The following is a 26,186-nucleotide window of genomic DNA, read 5'->3' on the forward strand; positions in this document are numbered from 1 at the left end:
TGGATTCTAAAGGTCAGTTTTGAGAAGCAAGGTAGAAAATGGAGTGGAGGATCCAAACTTTGTTTTAGGTGAGCGGTACTACCTCGCACTTCATATGGTAAAAGAAAATTAGGTTAGGTCTCAATTCTGCGGTCTACCAACTGTGGAGACGTAGATAAATCTTCATATCTCTGCCCCGCCGTTCTTTGTTTTCCCATCTTTTAAATGGGGTTAGAAGAATTTACACATGGGGAGTGGGTGGGTCAGGACTCGTTGAGAACACAGGAATAGCCACAGAGACGTCTGAATTCCGTGGATCTTAGTGATACTATCTCTCTGAGAAAGACTCCACCCCAAACGTACTGACCCTGAGTGGGGTGGGGCCCGGGAATCTGTATTTTAGTGGTTCCCAGGTGATTCAGATGCTCAGTCAGGATTGAGAACCAAGGACTCTTCCCAGCCCTTCTGTTCTCTGAACCACTTCTCCATTTCCTTCTGCTCCCAGAGATTTCCAGCTCCCGCAACAAAAGGAGCGAGTGAGGAGGAGCGACAAGGCGTCAACGAAGCCCGGCCGGCCCGGGTCCCAGCCTCTCCCGGGCCCTCTCCCTCCCAGGGCGCCCGGCGCCGGACGCTAGCCGCCAGCCGCCACATTACATAACGGGCCCACGGCCCGCTCTCGCGAGGTTTCCAACCCCCCCCCCCCCCCCCCCGCCCTCCGCCCCTCCTCGCTCCACGTCAGAGGGAACCGGGCGGAGCGGCCAACATGGCGGAACGCAGGCGACACAAGAAGCGGATCCAGGTAGTAAAGGCGAGCCCCGGGGTAGGGGGGCTTCAGGGCGCTCGGAGTAGAAGAAGCGAGGGAAGCCCCCGGAAAGGCGAGCGAAACCGAGGGCAAGACGGGGTGGGGGTTCCTCCGCGAGGCCTCCGGGCGCGGGCTGCGTCGTTGTGAGGGGCCTGAGGGGGGGCGGTGTTGGCGACGGCAAAGACCGAGGCGGAGGTGGTGGGGCAGCGGCGGAAGGTAAGAGGCGCCGCGCTCGGAATCGGCGGCGGAGGCGCGTCCGCCAGCCTCGGATTCCCGTGACTGCCCCGGCCCAGGCCTCCTCGCGAGCTCAGACACCGACCTCCCCGGGCTCCTCCCCTCCCTTTTTTCTACCTCATCCTCTCGCCTTAGTTATCCCGAAATTAAGGCCATGGTAATTAGGGTGGGAGGAGGCGGAGGGCTGACCTAAAGCATTCGGTTCTTTGTGCGCAAATGGGAGGAACGTAGGTGAGGGAGTAACCTCGGTTTGGTCAGCTGCCCCGGGGGCCCGGGCGACGGTCTGGCAATCCAGATGTTCAGTTGCGTATATCCTCCTTTCTCAGTGTTAGGAACAGGCCAGTTGAAGCTTTCCGGCTTTCTTCCAGGCGACACGGTGTAAATAAACACAGCGTCGTTGGTACTGCGACGACCTGGTCGCGCCCAGAAACCTCTCACATGCCAGTGTGCCGGCCCCATAACCTACATAACATGCCTCCCTCATTCCACATGCCTGTCATCTGTGCCCATGTTCCCTGCCGTTTTCCCCCTGTTGTTCTAGCTTTTTGCCGAGAGGATTAAACACATGGAACGTCTTAGACTCAGGATCATTTCTGTTAGTCGTTGCCTCCTAAGCTTATCTGCCTGGAAACCTTCCGACGGCATCATAAATGGATAAAATGTTGTGAGTTGTTACGATGCCAATCACAAATTGTGACACTCATCGTTGACCTTCTGTGTCTTGGTATTTCATTGCCTAGAATGACTTTTTTCTGTGTAATGTTTTGTTCCTCCATTAAAAAAAAAATGTATCACTTAATTGGACTACACCAGAGGTGATTTGAGCCATGCACGTTAAAATTCTCCTGAAGACTAGGAAGCGCTGGGGGGGGGGGGGGGGGAGATGCCAGCCGTCAGTAAATTTGGAATTGTGGGATTGGGCAGAAGTAAGAAAGTCTTCCGAGCAGAGCGCAGAAGAGAATCAGAAAGAGACAAGTTCCCCCAGGTTCCAACAGGTCATCAAAGCAGGGTTTAAGGGGATTATGGAAGAAGTTTCTAATGACCCTACTCCCAGTGGCAGGATTTGGTGTTATCGTACTTGCATTAGAGTTTGTATTGAAGTTGCCAGTCAAATGTGTACTCACCGTACGTAAACTCACACACAGAGTGCATTTTATGCCCCTTAACACACATATTTGCCCAGTTTCAGCTTTAACGTTGTGAAGGTGAACCTTACTCACTTTTGAACAGCGGCTTTTTTTCCCCGTCTCGATCCTGTCTTAAAGAGTAAGGTAGATGGAGAAGCTGCATGGTGGTGGTTGTGTCAGGGACCTAAAGCTGGAGCCAGAGTGTTCTGTTTGCGCCCTCGTTTCACTGGTTACTGGTTGTGTAACTTTGGGCAAGTTACTTAACTTTTCACCTCGACTTACAAATTGTAAGAAAGGATATGTACCTCAAAAAAAGGAGAGGTTGTAGGGTTGTTGCGAAAATAGGTGAGTCAGTGATTTGCTATTGAAGATTATAGACGTTATTAGGAGTGTTTGGCATGTAACTGCTTCCTTTCCCCTTCTCCAAAAGGATGAAAGGTTTGGGTTGGCTGTTTTGGTTTCTGTGAAGCACTCTGACGGACTGAAGAAAGATTAACAGCTGTCCATTCAGTGAATAAACCATCACCTTGTGAATTCCGTAAAGTATAGCTATTTATCCACTGCTGTGAATTTGGGGATTAGATATATATGTGAGGATCCGATTGTTAAACATCAGTTTGGCATATTCCTAAATAAAAGCATATTAACATTTATTATTCCCATCCTGGAGGTTTACACGTAGCTGTACTAGAATGTTGTAGAGATCTTGGGAGTGCTATTTGGAGTACTGCTGTGCAGTGTTAACAAACTAATACAAGTGTACAATATCTTACAATGTCCTTGGGTTCCCCCCCCACCCCCCAAATCAGAAACTGTAGTATTGGCCTCACTTTGGACAAAAAGATCAAGTGTAATGTCAAAGTTCAGAGTTTAAGTTACAGAAAAGATTCTTTTATAAGACTTTTGGGCAAAAAAGTCTAATATTAACTGAGTTTCCTGTTTGTTACTTGATGTTTCATATTTAGAAAAGATTCTTATGTTTAATAAATTCAAGTGACCTTGAATTGTAATTTTACATTGGAGGAAATGATTGGTATAATATCAGAGTTTGGAAAAGTAGCTAATTCATTTGCTTTTTCTAGTGTTACATAATTTCAGATTCTGATATCCCATCAAAGTTGGAAAGAAGGGGACTATTTTGTCACACTTTCTTCTTGGATTCACTTTACTGATCACTGAAAACTGGAAGTGAGCTACATGTTTATTAATGTTAGGAGATTTTAATGATTGAGATTCTCAAATGAGAGTGATCCCAATCCAAATTAATGAACCATTTGAAAATAAATAATTTTAAGATTTAAGAAATGAATTATGCAAGTTTTAAAAAAATATACAGTATGGGCATATTGGTTAGCAAAGTGCTTACTGGTTTGGAATGCTGGTATCATGAAAGTTTAGAGTTGAGAAGGATTTTCAGATAGTAGAATTTGTTTGGAATCCTTTTGCACAAATGCCGTTCTTACGGGAAAAGCAAGATGGTAAAGCCCTATAACCTGGTACCCCCTACCATTATCCCATACTCATCGTCCTTAAACTATTTTTGGGACCTACATCTAAAAGTATTACTAGTATAAAACTTACTGATCTAATATATCACCATCATTTTATGGATAAACTAAGGTTCAGTGAGGTTATTAAGTGACTTGACCCAGAGTCAGTCATCAAGGTAGTAAAACCAGATTTAGACCAAGTCTTCTAGTTCCCAGTTGAGTGTTCTTTATACCTCCCCAGTGGTTTAAAAAAAAAAAAAAAAATTCGGAAATACTTTAACCCTGAAGTCCTTATATTAAATAATATAACATAAAGATTTAACATGACTTGTCCCTGCTAAAGAGAGAAACCTCCCATTTAGTATTCTGTTGATGTGTATTCGGTTGAGTGTGGGGACATTTAAATGGCTTACTAATTCTTAGAACTTTGGTAATCTGCATCTCAGTTAATTTTATTGTACCCATCTGTCTTCCTAACAGTAAAACCCTGACATGTCATGGGCCTGTATGCTTAATTTCAGAAAAGGGAAGGAAAGAGAAAGTTTGTGACTATATAATCTGACTCTCTGAGACCTTCTGAAGAAAATAAGACAGAACCCATGAAGCCAGTCCTGAGTCCGAAAACTTACCCAGAGGCTTACTGGAGGGCTTGCTTGCAATAGGAGTCAAACACAGAAGGGCACTGTCATAGTCAAGATACAGAGACTCTTGTGAAGCTTTGTTAGTAACATGCTGTGTGACTTTAAGCAAATAATTTACCTAAGTTCCCCTCCAGCTTTCAGGTTTTACTCTGTTAATCTATTTGCATTTCACAAATATTTTACACTGCTTGCATGAAGATACGAATTTGTAATTTGTTAACTAACCTTTTTCTTTTTTCCTTACTTCACTTGACAGATCAACCAAACTTATTTCTTCTGAATGTAGCAATTAAAAAAATTCTGTAACAGGGGTGCCTGGGTGGCTCAGTCGGTTAAGCGTCCGACTTCAGCTCAGGTCAGGATCTAGCGGTACGCGAGTTTGAGCCCCGCGTCAGGCTCTGGGCTGATGGCTCGGAGCCTGCTTCCGATTCTGTTTCCCTCTCTCTCTGCCCCTCCCCCTTTCATGCTGTGTCTCTCTCTGTCTCTAAATAAACGTTAAAAAAATTTTTTTTTTAAATTCTGTAAGATAGAAGACTGGCTTTTTTTTTGTTTTTTAAGTTTATTTATTTTTGAGAGAGGGACAGCACGAGCAGGGGAGGGGCAAAGAGAGGGGGGCGGGAGAGAGAGAATCCTAAGCAGGCTCCTCGCTGTTAGTGCAGAGCCCAACACAGGGCTCAAACCCACAAAACTATGAGATCATGACCTGAGCTGAAACCAAGAGTTAGATGCTTAACTGACTGAGCCACCCAGGCACCCCAAAGACTGGCTTACTGACTCTTGACCTAATGTTTTTTCTCAAAAAAATTCTTGTAACTACTGGCTAAAATAAAATATAGCTAAAAATGATAACCCCTATTTCATTACAGTATTTGCATGTTGATCTATTCTAAAGTAAAAATAGTATTTAAGTAATTTAAAAAGAGTGTTCTAACCAACTTACACAATTTTGGGTTGTGAGTTGCAGCAGCCAGCATCTTGGTATTTGGGTGCAAAGATGGCAGTCTAGCCTCAAAAACCTTATTGGCTCTTTGCTTTCTAAGACATTTGAGCTCATTCATTGAGCTATAAAGTTCTCTTCATTTAAGGGTTGATGAGCTGGCTTCTCTCTCTCTCCCTCTCTCTCTCTCTCTCTCTCTCTCTCTCAAGACTTTTTAAATGTTTTTTTATTTATTTTGAGAGAGAGAGAGAGGGAGAGAGAGAGACTCCCAAGCAGGCTCCATGCTGTCAGTGGGCAGCTCAATCCCACAAACCGTGAGATCATGACCTGAGCCGAAACCAAGAATCGGACACTTAACTGACTCAGCCACCCAGGCACCCCTGGCTTCTCTTTATTAGTGGTTGATGCTATTCCCAAAAGGCCTTCACCTTTTTGTTAGAAGGTTTCTAGAAAAGTTATGAAAATATTCTGAAGATTTGTTCACATCAAAAGAGAACAAAGAGGGGAAGTATTATAGTCTAATGCGTAAACAGGAAGAGAATAAGACTGTTTTATACTCTTTAGGCTTTAGCAGGGCAGCAGTGAGAGTGAAGACTCCATGGCAGGATCTCTCTAACCAGCTTCCCATGGTCATGTTTTCTTGGTAGTCTTCTTTCTGGCTTCTTCAGGCTTCAAAGCCAGAATCTTTCTATCTGGCTTCAAAGCCCCAGCAGATGGAACAAATTCTATACTTTTCTCTTAAAGGCATTCTACAATATGATAACTTATATGTGGTATAATGAACATTTCATAATATTTCACAAAACAAATTGGAAACCTATTAAGATTTGAACTTGAAGAAGGAGCAAGGAAGGTTATAAGTTGTGTTACACCAATATCTTGATAGAATTCACTACATTTCTAGGGAATTACTTCAAGGGAAGTTATTGATACTTTTTAATAAAAAAGTAACTGGACAAGTAACTATCTACTTGGGAAAGATTATCCAAGTCCATATTTTCTGGGTCTCTTCTGTTCATTGTTGCTTAGTAGTATCTTTAATTTACCAAGGAGGGAAAAGGAATAAAAGTAGATTACTTGGGTCTGTCTTGATGTTGTTAGAAGAGTTTGGTGAACTTTGAAGTTAGTTGTTAAAGTGAGGTTTAAAAGTGTTATGGATTCATGTAGTATCAGATTCCCTACTGTATAATAATAGAATAAATAGACTTTTCCATTTCTTGTGTATCCTCATATCAGATTTTACATGTGATGCCTCTGTCAACAATCAGTAGATGAGTACATTTATACCTGTGTTTAGTAAATGGTTTGATTGGGTGCTAATATGAGTATAGACTTGTCACGCCTAAAGTCGATGTGCTTGAGAAATATGTATGATATGATTTTGGAAAATAACAATTGCTATTTTGTATAATTATAACAAAAGATAGGTATCATGCTTTACAAATTTTGGTATTAACTGAAGCATCTAAAGGTATTCTAGGGTATACACTCAGTAAGTATGTATTTGAACAATTTATGTTTATCTAGACTTATTTCCCATGGTTTTTTTTTAATCAAGCATATAGAGTAATAACTTATCAGTTAATTACATAAAACTTTACATTGACAACAGATGTATCAAATGAGAAAAAAATTGAGCATAGGTGGGTGTGATAATAAAATAGAATTGGTTTCCATAAGCCAATTAGTAGTAGCTCATTATTTTCAACTATTTGTAATATTACTTTTTGGAATACACAAATATATAGGATATTATTTACTAATAGATGAGCCTCTTAGAAATGCATTGTATTATTCAACCAGAATTTAATACTATCATTTAACATATGATACTAACATGTTAATATATGTTAGTGTGATTTCAAACATTGAAATATAGGGGTGCCTGGGTGGCTTAGTTGGTTAAGCGTCCAACTCTTGATTTTAGCTCAAGTCATGATCTCACAGTTCATGAGATGGAGCCCAGTGTAGGGCTTTGCATTGATAGCACCAAACCTGCTTGGAATTATCTCTCTCCTCCTCTCTCTGACCTTTCCCTGCTTGTGCACGATCTCAAAATAAATATTAAACACACACACAAATTGAAATGTAGATTTTTTTCTCCTTTTAGTGTGTCAGAAAGTATACTTTGTGGTTCAAATCATTATGAACCTTGTGGTTTTAGTGAACTGGGAGTGTTAACTTTTGTGAATTAATTTTTGTTAATAGTGTTAATTTTGAAATGCAATGTTTTCAAGATTCTACTTTTGTATGATACATATTTTTCTATATAAAACTAAAGGTTTTTATTCACGCAAATATTTGGCTTTCACTGTAGTCTTCATTTGGATTGAATAGTTTGAACTTTTAATTTTTATTGCCACACATAACCCACAGATGGGGTACTAGTAAAGTATAAGAATCATACACTGTTAATTGGGCAACTGGGAGAAGAGGATTTGGAAAATGCAGAGTAAGAAATATGAGAAGTAGCTGCCAGGTGATTTAACAACCAAAGTACAGGCTTTCACTTCATCCAACAAGTTACTCCTTTTCAGGATAAAATTGAAGCTGGTACTTTGGTTTGTTCATTGTTCCTCATTTTCATCAAACATAACTGAATTCATACTTAACTGAAATTTGTGGGAAAACTGACATAAAGACTGATAACTTGGATTATTTTTTCTATTTTGTGTTATTAGAATGTCTTATCTAAAACATAACTGTCTTTAGCATTAATTGTTTTTAGCACCTAGATTCTTGGCAGATAGTTCTTTACGAATATTTGGCACTTCATTTAAGAAACAGACCTTCCCGAAATTACTCACATTTAGATTATACATTGCTGAGAATATTGCTTGAGTGCTCTCTGTATCATGCTTACATATGTAATTAAAGACAGTACTTTTGTTTTTGTAGCTTATAGCACTACAACAACTTCTAAAAGTGTATCAGATGTATACAAACGTAGATTGCCTTCATTTTCTTCAGTATATAGGTGGGAGAATACATACACAGGAGTAATTGAAAGGGAAGAGAATACACCTCTTTAGTATCTGAAATAGTATTCTTATGGCTCCCACACTGGGACAGATCTCTCTGGTTAATTTGGGAGTTCCTCCTGTAGTTTGTTGTCCATTGTTCAGGGTACATAGCTTTGTTAAATTTAACATTTACTTATGGCACCTGTTTCTACTTACTTTGACATTTGAGCACTCACTACTGGCAACCTCTTAATCTTTGAAATTACTGCTTTGTGGCTTATAAAAAAAGACCGGGCAAGAGTGAGGTGAGCTAGTACAAAGTAGTTACCATACTGGAAAAACAACTCAAAAGAAATGCCTTAGCTGAGGTGAAGAGGCAGGTTTTGGCCCTATCAACAAGTATTTGAAAAACATGTAATTTTTTAAATCTCTCTTCTGTCTTTTGTGTATATTATCAGGTCTCCTCCAGAGAAGACTTGAAAGAAAGGCTTATACTCCACTTCAAAAGATTTGTAGAACACATATGTAAATTCAACACACGAATTTGTGAAGTAAATGATTACACTAAATATTCTTATTTTGCAGGAAGTTGGTGAACCATCTAAAGAAGAGAAGGCTGTAGCCAAGTATCTTCGATTCAACTGTCCAACAAAGTCCACCAATATGATGGGGCACCGAGTTGACTATTTTATTGGTAGGATTATATCAGTAAAATTCTGTTAGTGTACATATTTTATGAAGATACCTAAATTTGAGATATGTAGACATTTTAAAAGTGCTTTCCAAGTATTATACAAAGATGCAGCTGGGTAATGGACATATGGCAGTTGATTATCCTGTTCTTGCCTTTTTTGGTTGCAAATGTCAATAGTAAAAAGACAAAAGAAAGTGCTTTGTTGCAACACTAGTTGCAATTTTTTTTAATGGGATTTATTTTCAGTGATAATACTACAGTTTGTTCCGATAGTAAAAGTACTTGAAGATAATCTTTTTGTAAAACTCTGGAATAGAATCCAATGGGAAACAAGTTTGATGGAACCAATGTAGGAGCTTTGGTTCTTCACATAATCCAAAGGACCTCATTATAAGCTAATGTCATCTATAATATGGCCCTGTAGCTTATAAATAGTGGCTGAAAAAAAATAATATGAAAGTAAAATAAATGCTAGTCTCATCAGACCTACTATATTTAGTTTCTTCTTGTGATAGCAGTAGATTGTTCACAGAGCTTATTTCTCAGTGGGTCACAGTAAACTTGATAACAGAATTTCTATTACTGTCAGGGGAAGATTTTTGGTTTGTTTATTCTACATTTAACTGTGATTATGTGATAAGAATGATACTTATATTAATTTTAAATGTTTTTGTCTAGAACATTTCCACATAATATATCTGGTCTTAGTTCATATTTTTGAATGTCAGTTATTTCCCAACATTACTTTAAAAAGACCCTTATTGCTGTGTTTCACAAATTTAAGTTTTGAGGAATTGTTTATCTATCATGATCATGTCCGAATTAATTTCCTTTGAATTTGGTTTTATTTTCTGATGCCAGAATATCTTATAAATTATTACTTAGACATAAATTCCCATGTATACATAATTTACAATGATAAATTTTTTCTTTAGCTTCAAAAGCAGTGGATTGCCTTTTGGATTCAAAGTGGGCAAAGGCCAAGAAAGGAGAGGAAGCTTTATTTACAACAAGGGAGTCTGTGGTTGACTACTGCAACAGGTAGTGTTTATTTCTTAGTGATGGATAACATAAGTAGTGATTTCAAAATACTTGCCATAGTCCTAAAGCTCCTTCCCCATTTTTATCATTAAATGTAGTGATACTAGAACATAGCTCAAACAGAGCTTTTTCATGCAATCTGGATTTTTTTCAGTACCTTTGGAAATGCATTTATTTGGTATTAGACTATGATATTTTCATAATTTTAATTTGTATTATATTACAATTATACATTTGCCAGGCTGACCGAGCTGAAAGGTCAGCAATACAAATCCTATACCAGTGTTAAAAGTCACCAAAAAAAGTCTTTCTTTTCTACGCAAATGGCTAGGGAGTCTTTCCCAAAACTTTGGCAGGGATTCCTAATAGACCTGCTATATCTGGGTTGTTTGTTTTTGTGCCTGTATGGGGTTAGTCAGTCAGGTACCCTTCCTTATTTTGTTGGTGATTGCTAATGTATTCCTTGTAAAATCAAGGCAACGACAGCATCTGCCTTCTCTTGATTCCATGGTGAAGCATAGATAGTTCAGTAACATATCCATGTTTTTCATAATAGGTACTTCTCCTTTGGGAAAAACTTCTGATGGTGAGTGGTATACAAAAACCACTTTCCTCTGAAAATAAATATATTGATTTTTCTTTCAGTTTTTTCTCTTGGCTTACTTACTAAAATAATTAGGCATATTTATTAAGATGTTAATAAACCAAATTTTGTTTTTATCACTGAAGTTTATAGTTGGTAGGAATCTTACATTTTAGATTATTTTATGTTTGGTAGGGAGATACACATAGTATTTGCTAATATGTTGTTTAATGGCATTTAAAGTATCAGTCACATGACACCCCTTTAAAAACCACTGTTTCCCAACCTGGTTTTAAAACTGAAGTTAGGGGTGCCTGCGTGGCTCAGTCAGTTGAGTATCCGATTCTTGATTTCAGCTCAGGTCATGATCCCAGGGTCATGGGATTGAGCCCCACATTGGGCTCCACACTGAGTATCAACCTCTCTACCTCTGCTCCTTTCCCCAGCTCACTGACTCTCTCTCTCTCTCTCTCTCTCTAAAACAAAACGAAATAACAAAAAATAAAACTGTGATGTTAAAGAACTATCAAATATTTCTTAAAATTCTTAGTTGCCAAAAAGTAGAGTCACTGTTGGACCTTTCAGAAACAATGAAAATTTCACTGTTGGGACAGGAATGAGCTAACAGTGATGTACCTTTACAGCCATTTCTGTAGAGCTCCAGAGTGCAAATTTCTCTGCCTGCCTCAAAAATAGACTTTTGTTTTACATATGGTGTGAAAATTAAGATACTATACATGAAAAAACAGAGAAGCTAGGTAATTTACTCAAAAGTAGTAGAGCCATAATTCTAAATCCAACACTCTGGCTCCATAGTCCATGCTCCTAACCACCATGATATACTACCTCCTCCAACAAAATGATGATGCATTTAATGAAGCAAATTAAGATGAAGGGTTCATCTGTCAATACTATTTGAATATTCAATCTGTGAGCCCAGAGAGAGCAGCAAGTATTAATCCACATCTCTTGTCCTTTTAGGAGCCTTGATCCCTTGTTATATGAAGAGCCTTAAAGACCTAGAGATATACTCACTTTTCGTTGTAGATGTTATTCCCATTCATGCCAGGTTGTTTGTGTCCTTTCTACATGGAAATAGAGAAGCATAACTACCTAAATGTTTCAGAGCCACTTCTGATAAGCCATGGCCAGCCCTCGTGGGTTCCATCCTGACTACAAATAAAACCACAGAGATATTTGTCTAGTCTCATTTTATGAAGTTGATCAGTAGACTTGAGGGAGTCTGAAGAAAAACAAAACAGGAAGATGTAGGATGATACACAGAGCAACCTTTTCTAATGTGCTCTGTGCCTCATAATGGCCTGCTTTGAGTATGAATCTAACTCTACATGTGACTTTGCATCTCCAACCCACGACTCCAGTAATGTCTTTCTCACTCTCATTCATATACCACACTCATTTTTTTCTGGTCTTTCATTGATAATAACCTGCCATTTTCCCCAAATGGTTTTTTGTTAATCCTGCCTGCCTCTCAATATAAATATCCCTCCAGTTCTATCTCTGCCATGTGCTATTCCACAGGTCCTCCAGCCCACATTAATCTTTGTATCTAAGGTTCTATAGCATTTATAAAGTTAGTTCATACATTATACCCCTTAGCTATTTTAGAATTGTTGCATATGAATCAGTTTTTAAAATTTCCTGCCAGCCATATCTGAAGGCAGTTATAGGACTATTTTCTGCTTTAGTGTAACTCCATAGCAATTAGCACAGTGTGGGCATTTAATAAAACGTTACCATTGCTACATGGGTGAAAGTCTTAAACATGTCTGGCTTCAATAAATGTTTGTTAAACCTGAAAAAAAAGTAAGAGGTGAGGAAAAAATACAATTTAATGACTTTGCATAAGCTGCTTTTAACAATCCCATTTGTGTATTCAGCAGTTATAAAATATCTGTTGTATTCCAGGCCCCAAGAATACAAAGATGACTGTGACTTGGTCCCCACCTCCAAAGTACATATTCTAGCCTTTTAGAGAAGACTCATGACTAATTACAATGCATTGTGTTCTGTAAGGAGGACAGGGATGAGAAAACGTCAAGAGTGGCTTCACAGAGAAAAGGTTTAATCAAAATTTGAAACATAAATAGGTGATTACCCAGCAAACAATGGGAGAAAGGACAGTCAATCCTGGCAAAGGGAGCAGAACATACTGGAAGAAGGAAGTAGTTCTGTGGAAATGTAAGAGAGCTTTGTGTGAGTGATTTGTACTATATATGTTAAATAAATGAAGGCACTGGTTTTGTTACGATAGTAAATGTCATCTCACTTTTCCAGTCATAGAGTGAGTTGAAGTAGGCATTCTCTAAAGACCTGTCAAGGAATATGTCAATAATTTTACTTACTAGTGAATAGATTGATGCTATAATGTAATAATATGAAACCAAAGTATGTGTATGTATATTCTGTAACTATTAAATGAAATTCAAGGTTTTGCTATAGCAAAGTTTGCTTACTTTGAGTACATATATTCCAGGCACCATGCTATAAACAATCTACATGTGATTGTGAGATAGAAATTTTACTAAAATTAAATAATGCACCCAAACCCACATAGTTAAGTGGTAGAGGTGGTATTTGAGCTCATGTACCTGAATATGACTTGTTCGACACCAGTTTTATTGTTTAATAGTCTGCATTTGACCCTTGAACAACCTGAGGGTTAAGGGGTGTCAACCCCACACAGTCAAAAATCCATGTTTTTAACTCCCCTCCAAACTTAACTACTAACAGCTTTCGTTGACTGGTAGTCTTACCGAGAACATAAACAGTTGATTAACATGTATGTTGTATATGTGTTATATGCTGTATTATAAAGTAAACTAAAGAAAAGAAAATGTTATTAAGGAAATCATAGGGAATATAGGGCATACTGTATTTATTAAAAAATAATCCATGTATAAATGGACCTGCGTAGTTCAAACCTGTGTTGTTCAAGGATCAACTGCACATGGGTGGCAGATACTAATGGTACAGTCTGTGGGACATTTCAGACAGTTGCAGAGTTTTATGCTATGTAGGTCTGAACAAGTAGAAGGCCAAATGAGAAGACCTAGAAATTAGTTTTGTGGAAATGTTCATGGAGTGGACCCCAGTTGGGCAGCAGAATAAAGGCCAGCCAGGCAGTTCAAAACAGAGGCCTCAGAGGGCACAACATAATGACCAGCAATAAGTGGTCACTGGACAGGAAGAAAGCACTTAGTTAAGAAGTGGTATGATGTGCTGGAGCAGGCATTAGTGGAGGTAGTGGAGGTAGAAAGGTGGGCAGTCAACAGGCACAGATGGTGGATTTGAGACTTAGTTTGTATGTTGTGTTTGGTAGTTGTACATTATCAAGGAAGGAATGAAGAAGCAAATCAGGAACTCTGAAACTGGAACATAAGATTTGAAAGGATGGCTTTTAGGTAACAAAAGTAAGGGCAACTCAGTTTCTTGAGTAGGATTGTGAGGCTAGAAAAGAACTACCACTTAGATTGACTTAATTTAGGGTCTTCTAAGCTCATCAGATGAAGAAATGAATAAAGCAAAGATGTCTTAGGTAGTTTATACTAGTAAAGGGAGCAAGCAGACATAAATTATATATTAAGTTAGAAGATGAATGCAATGGCTAGGATAACAGGAAACAGGAGAGAGGATGGGGGATGGGCTTATAATTTTAAACACGATAGGGCTAGTTGAGAAGGTAACATTTGAAGGAAGTGAGGGAGTGAACCAAAAGGACATTCTTGTTTGAGGGAAGAGCATTCCAGGCAAAGAAAGGCATACAGAGCAGAAGCCCTCGGGTAGGAATGTTTAAAAAAAATAATTACTGAGTAAAGAACAATGCACTGAGAGAAATTAGTGAAACAAGGAATACTTGGTGTTTTGCCAGTATATTGTACAATTTTCAGTTTGTTACTGCTGTGGTTGTTTTCAGGGTTCAGGAATATCACCTTAGCATATTTAGTTATTCATTACTTAATTGAAGATATTTCATGATAGTGGCAGGCTGAATCGTGAGAGAAAAAAATAACATCAAGGAAGACTGCTGCAAACACGATTTAGATCATTCAAATCATGGGCACATTTTTAATCTGCTAACATTTCTTAAACTGTTTTATTTATTTTCCCCTTCTATCTGCTCTTGAATTTGAAATTTAACATTAAATAAAGAAGCATCTTGATTTACTCTTAATTCAGAGAAAAGTTTCATAAGGATAATTCCAAACTTGTAATCTGTTATATCTAAATTATATGGTTGAAAAATAAAAATTAGGTGAAAAACTTATGAAATCAAATTGGCACTACATGTTTTGATTAGAGGTGGGTTGACTATTTTTCCATGGATTTACTAGTTGTAATTTCTTTCATGAGTTGCCGGTGTATATTTGCTCATTTTGGGGGGGTGGGGGCAGAGGGGTTAGTGTTTTTTCTTTTCAGTCTATATCTATATAATTGATAAGGAGTGTAATTTCATGCCATTTTTCCCGTAGGCTTTTAAAGAAGCAGTTTTTTCACCGGGCACTAAAAGTGATGAAAATGAAGTATGATAAAGACATAAAAAAAGAAAAAGAGAAAGGAAAAGCCGAAAGTGGAAAAGAAGAAGATAAAAAGAGCAGGAAAGAAAATCTAAAGGATGAAAAGACAAAAAAGGAAAAAGAAAAAAAAAAAGATGGTGAAAAGGAAGAATCCAAAAAGGTGATTTTAGCTAAATTTAAGTAAAAATAAAAATGATTATTTGCATATGATCACTGGCATATGAGCATTTTTGAAATGCTGTGCAGCAACCATTTAAGATAAATACATTAGGGTTCTTACGAATACCATGGTTGAGAATTTTTATTTCTGTGTCTCAAATAGTGAAACTTTTTTTGACTATGAATGAATGTCTTATTGTTTTTGCTTTTTGTGGTTTTTTTTTTTCGTTCTGCTTAACTTGTGTTTTAATAGGAAGAAACTCCAGGAACTCCTAAAAAGAAGGAAACTAAGAAAAAATTCAAACTTGAGCCACATGATGATCAAGTTTTTTTGGATGGAAATGAGGTGAGCATATCTACTTTATAAATAGAAATCCAGTTTTCCATAGGAGTTTTTAGAGTTATCTGTGATGACTTTACTAAGAAAACAAGTAATTTTGGTAAATCTAACCACATAGACACTACTTTTTAAAAAAATCAATAATTTCTCTGAATTAGAGTTACGAAAAATGTATAGAATATTAGCCAGAATTAGGTTCAGCTGTCTGTGAGTAATAGGAAACCTGAAATAACAGTGGCTGAAAACAGAATAGATGCTTGTTTCTCATCAGTTAAATCTGAAATTTAGTAGTACAGCTATGGCAGCTCTATGGTGCAGCTGTGTGGGGCAATTAGTAAAGGTTACCTTATGGTCCAAAATGACAGCTAGCCTTATATCTGCATCCAAAGGAAGAAAGGAGAATGAGGAACATGCCTCCTCTTTAAGGACATCTTCCAGGAGGCTAGCGGTTGCATTTCTGCCTGGATTACCATGGCCAGAACCTGGTCACATGGTCATGCCTACCTGCAGTAAAGTGTTAAAAATGTGCTTTTTGTACTGGTGGTCATTTGCCTAGCTAAAATGCAGGATTTCCTTACTATCAAAGAAAAAAGAGTAGAATCGTTAATGGAGGGCACCAATAGTTTTCTGTCTTTTATATTCAGACTATACACTGACTATACACTACTTTAGAGGCCTAAGATTTTCAATGTTACTTAGTGCTTTACTCAAGGAAATTGTATTTATTTCTTTTGTAATGGAAGATTTGTGTGATGGTAGCCTTCCATGAAGACTACTTAATGTAGTCATTTAACCAATACAAAAACATTAATTATATACTGGCCATTGAATTCTTGTGAATTTCAAGGCATATTTCTTTTTGTTGTATCTAATACAAAAGTAGTATATATAAAGTAGTGGTTCCTGGAGCTATGAGTTTGAAATTCTGGGAAAGCTTTTCAGAAAATATGTGCTCTTGGCTCATTCTAGACATACTTGCATGAGAATCTGTAGTATGGAATATAAGGGTGGCACGTGTGTGTAATTTGTCTGACGTGTCCCAGGACAATTCTGATGTGAACCCTTGGTTAAGAACTACTAGAAGAGAAGATCACAGTTCTGCCCTAATGTGAAAGTTCAAACACCTTCAGTTAAACATCAAACATTAGCTATATGCAAGGACATTATAGGTGCTTGGAAAAGCATGATAAATAAGGTAAATTATTTTCTTGGAAGTGCTTGTAGTCTAGCAAAGATACAAGCTTTTAAACATATTACTGTATCATAGGTTGGTGACTGTTAGGATAAGAGAACATCAGTTAAGAATAGTAAATTTAAGGGGCGCCTGGGTGGCTCAGTCGGTTAAGCGTCCGACTTTGGCTCAGGTCACGATCTCGCGGTCCGTGAGTTCGAGCCCCACGTCGGGCTCTGTGCTGACAGCTCAGAGCCTGGAGCCCGTTTCGGATTCTGTGTCTCCCTCTCTCTCTGACCCTCCCCCGTTCATGCTCTGTCTCTCTCTGTCTCAAAAATAAATAAAAGTTAAAAAAAAAATTTTTTTTTTTTTTAATAGAAAAAGAATAGTAAATTTAAGACAGGATAAGGAGGGTCTGGAGACCTTGAACACTTGAACTAAGTTTTGAAGGATGATTGGCAGATTACCAGGTACACTGAAGGAATGTACAGATCTATTAGGTGAAGGACACAGCCTGAGCAAAAGCAGGAGTGCTTGCATTCCTGAAAATACTATATTTTGTTCTATAGAAGGCAACATGCTTTCAAATTTTAAAAGTGGGAAATGTCTTTAAAAACTGGATTTTTAGAACGCTAACTGGCAGGTGTGATGTCTATGGGTCTGATTTCTAGGGGAAATGTGCAGTTAAAAAAGAAGAATTGTGGGTGCCTGGATGGCTCAGTTGACTAAGCATTCGACTTTGGCTCAGGTCATGATCTAGTGGTTCATAAGTTCAAGCCCTACCTTGAGCTCTGTGCTGACAGCTCAGAGCCTGGAGCCTGCTTCAGATTCTGTGTGGCTTGGGTCATGTGATCTTGCAGTCATGAGAACGAGCTCCTTGCTTTATGTGGATGGAGCCTGCTTGTGATTCTCTTTCTTTCCTCTGCCCCTCTCCCCTGCTCACGTGTATGCTCTCTCTCTCTCTCTCTCTAAAATTAAAAAAAAATAATAATTTTTTAAAAAAGAGAAATGGAACCCCCAGTGTTAGAAATAGAATGAAATCAAAGACAATAGAGTTCTGGTCAAAATAGAATCAGGAAATGGAAGAGTAGTGATATTTATAGAAACTAAGAGATAAAAGTAGGAATTTTAGATGGTGATTGGAGCAGAGTTCTGATTGTTCTGAATGAAGGAAACTTCTCTTGTGTAAAGCAAATCAGGCTTTAAAGCAGTGGTTCTCAGCTTATGGGCTACAGACTCTCCACAAGGGAGGAGGCAATGAAATTATTGCAGTTAGTCATGGAATCTTTATGTTCACTAAGCATGGATCTTCATTAATGATTCTTTGTGTTTCACAGTGAGAGGGAATAAGGTAGAGTTGATTGCTGCTGATCTGTAATAGGGCCTGGCTGAATCTATCTTAACTGTGCTCTTAGCCCAGACTGCTTCTCCTTATACCAGTGTGCACCATTACATTAGGAACAAAAAGTTACACAGTTGCTGCTCTTTGGGTGAAAATAAGCAATGGTTTGCACACATGAACAAATTGTTAAATGCATGCAAGTACATGGAAATTTACGTAAGTGCCTTAAGGAATTTATAGTTTAAAACATTTTTTTTTCTAACTGAATAAATACCCAAAGAAACACTATTCCTGAAAGAAGGGTCTTTGGAATTTGTTTTCTTAGAAACTTAGTTCTTATATGTGAAGAAGTTGGAAGTGACTGTTATAGACGATACAGAATTAAGCTTAACTTTCTAATGTAACCTTAAGCACTGGGGTTTCTTGATTCTTCTAGGTATTTGTGTGGATATATGACCCGGTTCACTTTAAAACATTTGTCATGGGATTAATTCTTGGTAAGTACAATCTCTAAAATTTAGAAAGGAAAATAAAAATGCAAAAGCCATAGAGAAAAATATTTAACATAAAATAGTTATTTTAAAAGAGGTGTACTTGAAATAAGGTCAGAAGATTAATGACAAGCTGAGAAAAATATTTACAAGACATTAAAGCAAAAATGAGATGAACAACCTGGTAGAAAAATGGTAAAGGTGGTCCACGGGTAAAGAAATACAGTGATCAATAGTCAGCAATAAGGTAACTTAGCCTTGAAGGGGTTAAATAACTTGCCTAGAGTTACTTAGCTTATAAATGATAGAGGTAGAATTTGAATCCTGATCTTTCTTGCTTTCGGAAGACCTAGAACCAGACTTCTGATTTCTTCTGATTATTCCATGTGGTCCCATTGTACTTAGAAAAAAAACTGGAGATGCTTGTATCCAGTTTCCCTAACTACCGAGAAACCATCAGAATACCTGCTGAGCTTTTCAGTCTGTAGGTGCCAGAGCTTCACCCCAGACTCAGAATCTTCAGAGTGGAATCATTTTTTGGTTTAGTGTTGTTCGGAGGTTGTTTCTTTCGGCTCCTCTAGTTAGTAGACAGATACAGTCAGACAATAAGACATTGCTTGAAAGCAGCAGCAGTTGATCATTTAAGGAGCTGACAATGTCACATTTTTAAACAACACTTTTTTCTAACTATATGTAATTTATACTAGAAAACTTCTAGCCTCCAAGAGTAATAGTTAAAATGTTAGGTTGAGCTATGTGAAATGGCTGATAAAATTTACCATTTTTTATCTATAAAAATGGCAATTTTATATGTCTTAATATGTTTATATTTCAGTTTAGGAATATGGATGGAATATTTAGGAGTATTTAGGAATATTCAGTTTAGGAATATGATGACTGTTATTGTAACCAAGCCATTTAAGTTTTAATCTAAAAGTTCTCTATGTAACTTTGTCATTTCTTGTTCTAGTAATTGCAGTGATAGCAGCCACCCTCTTCCCACTTTGGCCAGCAGAAATGAGAGTAGGTGTTTATTACCTCAGTGTGGGGGCAGGCTGCTTTGTAGCCAGCATTCTTCTTCTTGCTGTTGGTAAGTAGCATTAGTAAATTTGACCTCAGTAAGGAATATACCAAGCAATTTGGGCTATAATCTGGAGCTTCAAGTAAAGCTTAATTGCAACACTAATGTAGGCAGATCAAGGAGTATATGGACCTACTTTTTGGGTCATATCCCAAAACTGACTCAGGCTTGAGGTAGAATATGTACCTGATTAGATTTGGTCTGTTGTGAAGAAAGTATTTAATGTGTCTTCATCTGCATGTAGATATGGCTTAAAGTTTAGCTATCACAGAGACTAATATTTTTATGATGGTTGATGATTTATGAGACATAATCCTTTTAGTAAGACATTTTTGTATTTTGACTTAAGGCAAATGAAACTTGTATTAAATACTTAAATTGTATAAGCTTAATAAATATATATTCAATTCAGTAAATGCCATCTTGGGGAAAAATTTTGCACCTGTGTACCAAAATAAATTCTAGATGCATTAACGTGTTATAAATGGTTTTTAAAAATCAAACAAGGAGACATAAGTAATGGTTTTTTTACACACCTGGATGAATGGGGTCTTTGTAGCTAAAGACAAAACAATATAAAAATAATCTACTTCAAATGAGGAAATTGAAAACAAATGATTAACAAATAGCTGAAAAATTCTTATCACTAGTAGTCAAACAGTAAAATTAAAATAATGGAATAGTTTTTTGCCTGTTTAATTAGCAAGTTTTTTTGTTTGTTTGTTTGTTTGTTTTTTTGGAATGGAGATACTCAGGGCTCCTGGATGGGTCACAGTGTCCAACTCTTGATTTCGGCTCAGGTCATGATCTCACGGTTCTGGAGATCAAGCCCTGTGTCAGGCTCCATACTGACAGCACAGATCCTGCTTGGGATTCTTCCTCTCCTCTCTGAAAATAAATAGATAAACTTAAAAAAAAAAAGAAAAGAAATGGAATCACTCAGTGCCAGGGAAGATCTGACTGAAAGGAAATGCACTTAAATATGAAGAGTGGTGGTAGTTGTGAATAATTTTAATGTTGTTCTTTATACTTGTCTGTATTTTTTACAATGAGTATATTACTTACCATGGGAAAAAGAAAACATTATTTTACTTAAAATCCTAGTCTTTGAAGATATTTCCATAAAGGGTAGGCAGATTTAATTTAACTTTTTTACTTTGAGAAAGAAGTGGAAGTTTTTCTCAGCTTATCTAAAGCTGTGTATTGATATTTAAACTTACATACAGTATATTATTCCTTGATCCACCTAGATTTTATATTGGTATATGGTACTAAGTTCTGATTATTTTCCCTAACTGACAAATCCACCTTTCCACCAAGGCATAAGAGAGTACTTCCTATACAAAATTTAAAAAATCACATTATTGACCTGATATCTGTTGTTAGAGGACATACTTTGACCAAGATTATCTGAACTGAGCAAATGTTATTCTGAGGTCTGTGATACATAATAGATTGCTGTGTTATAAAGCATTACTCCTATAGTCCTAGCAATTTGCCTCTGCGTGACCCTTCACCCTGGACATCAGGGTGTCCTGAGTTAGTGCCGCTAACTGCACCCTGTAGCTTATGTAGTATTTTCATTCAGTTTATCATGTTTATGGGCTTCTCTTTTTTCTCTGTGATCTCTGACTGTGTGAAGCTTTCTTCACCCACCTTTCATATTTTCCCTCTTCTAGCTTAGTCACCTTCAGAAAATACCCTGATGGTTCTGCATGTAACACAGTGCATTTGTGGACCAAGAAATTATATCTAAGATTGTGAAGCAGCTAACTAGTGGTAGTATACTACCTGCATCAAGAATGAGAAGCTATATTAGGGCACCTGGGTGGCTCAGTTGGTTAAACGTCAGACTTCAGCTCAGGTCCTGATTTTGCGGTTTGTGGGTTCGGGCCCCGCGTCAGGCTCTTTGCTAACAGCTCGGAGCCTGGAGCCTGCTTCAGATTTTGTGTCCCCCCCCACCTCTCTCTGTCCCTCCCCTGCTCACGTCCTGTCTCTCAATAATAAATAAATGTTTTTTAAAAATTAGAAAAAAAAAGAATGAGAAGCTATAAACTTAAATTAGTACCTCTGGCTCTCAAATCCCTGAAAATTTAGAAGCTCTTTCTTTTTGCTCTTTAAAATATCATTTTTTCAGTAGTGTTTTCTATCATCTTTCATTTTAAATATCCTATGGATTTAAGTATGCATTATAGATTAAATAATCTTGTAAATTAAAGCAGAAAACAAACCCAACATTTTGTTACTTCTTTTAGGCACTAGAGTTCCAAATATACTTTCAAATAGTTTTGATCTGTAGCTGAGTTATAAACTGGATATTTATTTTATATTATCCTATGAAGTATTATATATTAGTCAAAATTCTATTTGGTGCTACTCTGAATATGTATAAGACCTTTGGCGGTTTTCTAAATGGGTCCCGTTTAGTATAAGGATGGTATGACAGTACATATCACAATGGTTTTCCCATGATTCTTTCACTTTTGCCCCTGGTAATCTAATGCCCCATAGAGGAAGAACTGTAAAACCTGTTAGGATTCTGCTATGCCCAGTTTATATATGTGGAGAATTTAAGTTTCATTTGTGCCATTTCCATATTGCTTTTCGTTGGATTTGAGCCAAAATTTCATATTATGGACCACTGGTCTTACAGCCCTACAAAGTCTATAGTAGTATCATAATTTTATTTGGAGAAAAAATGTGCAACCCTCCTTAAAAGACATTTCTTTTTATCAGTGGAATTTATTAATAAATCATAATTGCAAACATATTTGCCATTTCTGTTTGTACCACAAAAGACATTAATGTGTACAGTCTTTCAGAATATTTATGTTCTTTGTGAAAATAGAAATCACTGCTTCCTAAAAGTCAAGGCAGCTATAACTATTTCCTTTTATTTACTCAAAGCAGAATAATGGAGGAGGCACAAATGGCCGAGCTTTTTGCAGACCTGATATGTAACAAAACAAAACAGGAAAATCACATAGCTCTGTATAACTGGTAGATGAAGAGAAAACTATATGAAATACTAGGGTTTGTGTTTGTGATAACTTATTGCTCTAAACTTTAAAATTCTCAAATTCTTCCATTATCTAACCACAGTTTTGAGTTTGAGTTTTGAGAGTAACCTCAAGTGCTATTTGGTTAAGCAATCTTTGCTTTGTTTCCTAATATTAGGAGAGGAATCATCCTTAAATAAGCAGAAGTGACATACTTAATTAACAAAATTGTAGCTAGAAAAATGTTCTTTTATTGTTCAGAAGTGTGTAATTTTACTTAGAAGACTCACCATTTAGGCAGAGTATGCACATGCCTTGGATCCATGATATATTTAGGGCCCTTTGGAAATGTATTTTTATTTCTTTTAAAATCAGCACTAGTAATATATGCACATGTATATAACAACCTATGCAGGATTATTTTATATGTCTACTACTATGGTCATAAAGAGTATAATTTTTAATATTTTTCAACAGAGTAATTGCCTCACAAAGGCAAAAGTGCCTACTAGGAAAGTTAGGGTGCAGCCTTGCTTTTTCCCTTTTAAAGGCTTCTTAAGATATCCTTCATCCCTTACTACTCTGTTCCCTTTTTCTTACATCAGAGTCTCATGCATACTGAAAGATCTAACTAATGGCTGTGCTTATTGATACACGATGTAGTCAGCTGTGCCCTCAGGATTGGAGCAGAATGTTCTGTGCCTGGAATACTGTGGTTGCTTCTAGATTAGTTAGGATTTCATTGTTTGTATATAAGGTACATGTAATGTGCAAATAATAAACTGAATGTTTCTTCAGTGTTTTATTAATATTCCTTGCTATCCAAGTCAATGCTTGAATTATTCAATTAGAGCCGTTTTTCTCCTATAGCTCGTTGCATTCTGTTTCTCATCATCTGGCTCATAACTGGAGGAAGGCACCACTTTTGGTTCTTGCCAAATCTGACTGCTGACGTGGGCTTCATTGACTCCTTCAGGCCTCTGTACACACATGAATATAAAGGACCAAAAGCAGACTTAAAGAAAGATGAGAAATCTGAAACCAAAAAGCAGCAGAAGTCCGACAGTGAGGAAAAGTCAGACAGTGAGAAAAAGGAAGATGAAGAGGGAAAAGTAGGACCAGGGAATCCTGGAACAGAAGGCTCGGGTGGAGAACGGCATTCGGACACAGACAGTGACAGGAGGGAAGATGACCGATCCCAGCACAGTAGTGGAAATGGGAATGATTTTGAAATGATCACAAAAGAGGAACTGGAGCAGCAAACAGATGATGGGGATTGTGAAGAAGAGGAAGAAGAAGACAATGATGGAGAAACAACTAAATCTTCCCATGAAAAATCATAATCTGACTAATTTGGGACTAAAGTGCAAGAGGTTGGATTTTCTATGTTGGCTGATCGTCCTAATGTACACATGACATTTGTAGCATTCTTTAAATCCATTTGCTGAAATGTATTTGACATCCAAGCAATTATATTCAGTCCTTCATTTCATAGAATACTATTATTGGTACAGTCTAAAGCCATTTATAAGTTGTATCTATTTGATAATTTTACAATAAGTAGGTCTTACTTGTTTTGATAGTTATCAAAGATGCATTTTCCACAATGATATTTAGATTAATGGCATTTTTGATAGTTGTATGGCTTTTTACTGTTAGATTAATCAAAATAACCAAAAGGGATAAAAGAGAAACACCAACATTTCAGATTATGCATAGTTATGTAGCCATTTCACAGTTTCTTTAAAATGAAATGCTTAAACTCCTTGTTCTTGATAGTTAAGCTTTGGTTGATTATAAAAGTATACCAGGGAATTTCTGGGATTCTGAGTTAGCAGGGTTCAAAAGCATTTTGTGGAAACAAGCCAACTAGTAATGGTGCAGTAACACTTTTAGTTTAGCTACAAATTCTCCTTTTCCAACTTAGGAAATCCAAACTGATTTGTACATCTGACTCAGAGAAAGATAGTCATCTCCAACAGAGAAAGCAAACAGCACTGGTTGGAAGGTGATGGCTCTTCCCATTTCCTTGTCGTAAAGTAAAATGTATTCTGTACATAATTTACAAATAAACATTTTATTTTAATTGTTACTTATTATTTAGACATTTTTCTCAACACTTAAATTTGTAAAATTAAGACCATGTAAGGGTATGTTTTTAGAGAAATGGAAGTTTCAATAACCCACAGAACATCTGTGCTCTTTCTACAGCAGCTTCAGTTTTGTGCCAACATTCCATGTATTTGAATATGAGTTAAAAAGATCCTTAATAAATAAGAGCAGACTTAAAGTAGCTGTTTGTATGCCTTAATGTTCATTTTGATTTATCTTAAATCGATACATTCAGAAAGGAGGTACTGTATTACCAGACCAGGAGGCACCTCTATGAAAGATAATTTACTGTTCTAAAATAATCCATTTAAAATAAAGAACATAAAAGAAAACACAAGAGAACCATTGGACTCTTAAGTGCTTTGAACTAGTTTTGCAGTTTGATTTTATGCCTTGCATTACCTTAGTTACAAATCTTTCAGAAAAATCTGGTGTTTACTTATGAGCATAATATCATTCCTTGGATTTAGACACTTCTAAAATGATGATGAATATTAAATTATTTTCCTTCAGTCACAGAGCATTTTGCTTTGTAGTTCAAATAGGTGTTGTGGGTAGGTTTTTTTTCTTTAGGCTGTTTCCCATCTAGTGTTTGACTAAAGATGTTAAATTTTTCTAATTGTGAAAAAAGGCATTTTCTGCATACTGACACATTTTATTAAACATGGCTTGACTGCTTCTTTATAGTATTCCTTGTAAGTGGACAGAAATACAGCTGTTGATGTTAATGCAACTCTGTCAAGGCTACAGTCATTTTAATAAGTTTCCTCCCGGCAAATGTTCATTGATTTAAGTGCCTGGGTGTTTTCCCCTCACATTTTCAGAATGCTGCTACTGCTTATTTTCACAGGAAGGATATGCATAATTACAGCTTCGAGCCTCTTAATCACCAGTAACACTAATCCCTATTTTGGGGTATGATAATGGTACCAAAAGTGTTTTTCAGAAATAAAAAATGACCTAACTTTTACTACTGTGTTAAGACCCAGGCACTCAATATTTATCCTAAAGCTCTTTATAATATATGTAGTATGTCTAGTCTTAAAGACATTTGGAGCATGACAAGAAAGTCAGCTTCTTATTGATGTTTGTGGATTCTTACAGAATGTTAGTACAAATTTTTATAAATACCTGGTGGTCCCTGGGGGGAAATAACATCCTTAATGATAGAAAGTGGGCTAGAAATTTCAGGTCAGTGTCTCTACTATTCGAGGTTGTATACCTAAAGCAACTAAAAATCAAAAGGCTGCCACTATTCTATGCCTCAAAAGCATCACTGGCTGTCTTGTTGGCTAACATTAAATATTCTTATGCCAGAGCATGGAGGAATTGTCCACATTAGTCAATGGAATGGTGATTTCTTTTTTACAAGGAACTTCCAAGTTTGCTATGCTACTGTAAGTAGAAGCGTGAAGCTTTTGGATAATGTATGATTTATTGTGGAGTAGGTATAAATTGGCCT

The 26,186-nt window shown here is 37.1% G+C and overlaps 1 protein-coding gene across 1 annotated transcript; it reads left to right on the plus strand.

Moving 5' to 3' along the window:
- Positions 1-661: 661 nt before the first annotated feature.
- SEC62 (SEC62 preprotein translocation factor) lies at positions 662-24,905 on the plus strand. Its single transcript, XM_025912904.2, has 8 exons — positions 662-778; positions 8,759-8,867; positions 9,803-9,908; positions 14,985-15,189; positions 15,442-15,534; positions 18,478-18,538; positions 19,503-19,622; positions 23,483-24,905. Exons 1-8 carry the CDS (start codon positions 743-745, stop codon positions 23,953-23,955), a joined length of 1,203 nt encoding a protein of 400 aa, XP_025768689.1. The 5' UTR covers positions 662-742; the 3' UTR covers positions 23,956-24,905.
- Positions 24,906-26,186: the final 1,281 nt, after the last annotated feature.

The sequence above is a fragment of the Puma concolor genome, chromosome C2, assembly GCF_028749965.1.
Source record: "Puma concolor isolate L17-30 chromosome C2, mPumCon1.1.hap2, whole genome shotgun sequence".
Lineage (NCBI taxonomy): Eukaryota > Metazoa > Chordata > Mammalia > Carnivora > Felidae > Puma > Puma concolor.

Coding starts and splice junctions, on each gene's coding strand:
- SEC62 (XM_025912904.2), top strand. CDS start 743: ATGGCGGAACGCAGGCGACACAAGAAGCGGATCCAG. Junction 8,868..9,802: donor CCGAGTTGACTATTTTATTG/GTAGGATTATAT, acceptor TTTTTTCTTTAG/CTTCAAAAGCAGTGGATTGC. Junction 19,623..23,482: donor CATTCTTCTTCTTGCTGTTG/GTAAGTAGCATT, acceptor TTTCTCCTATAG/CTCGTTGCATTCTGTTTCTC.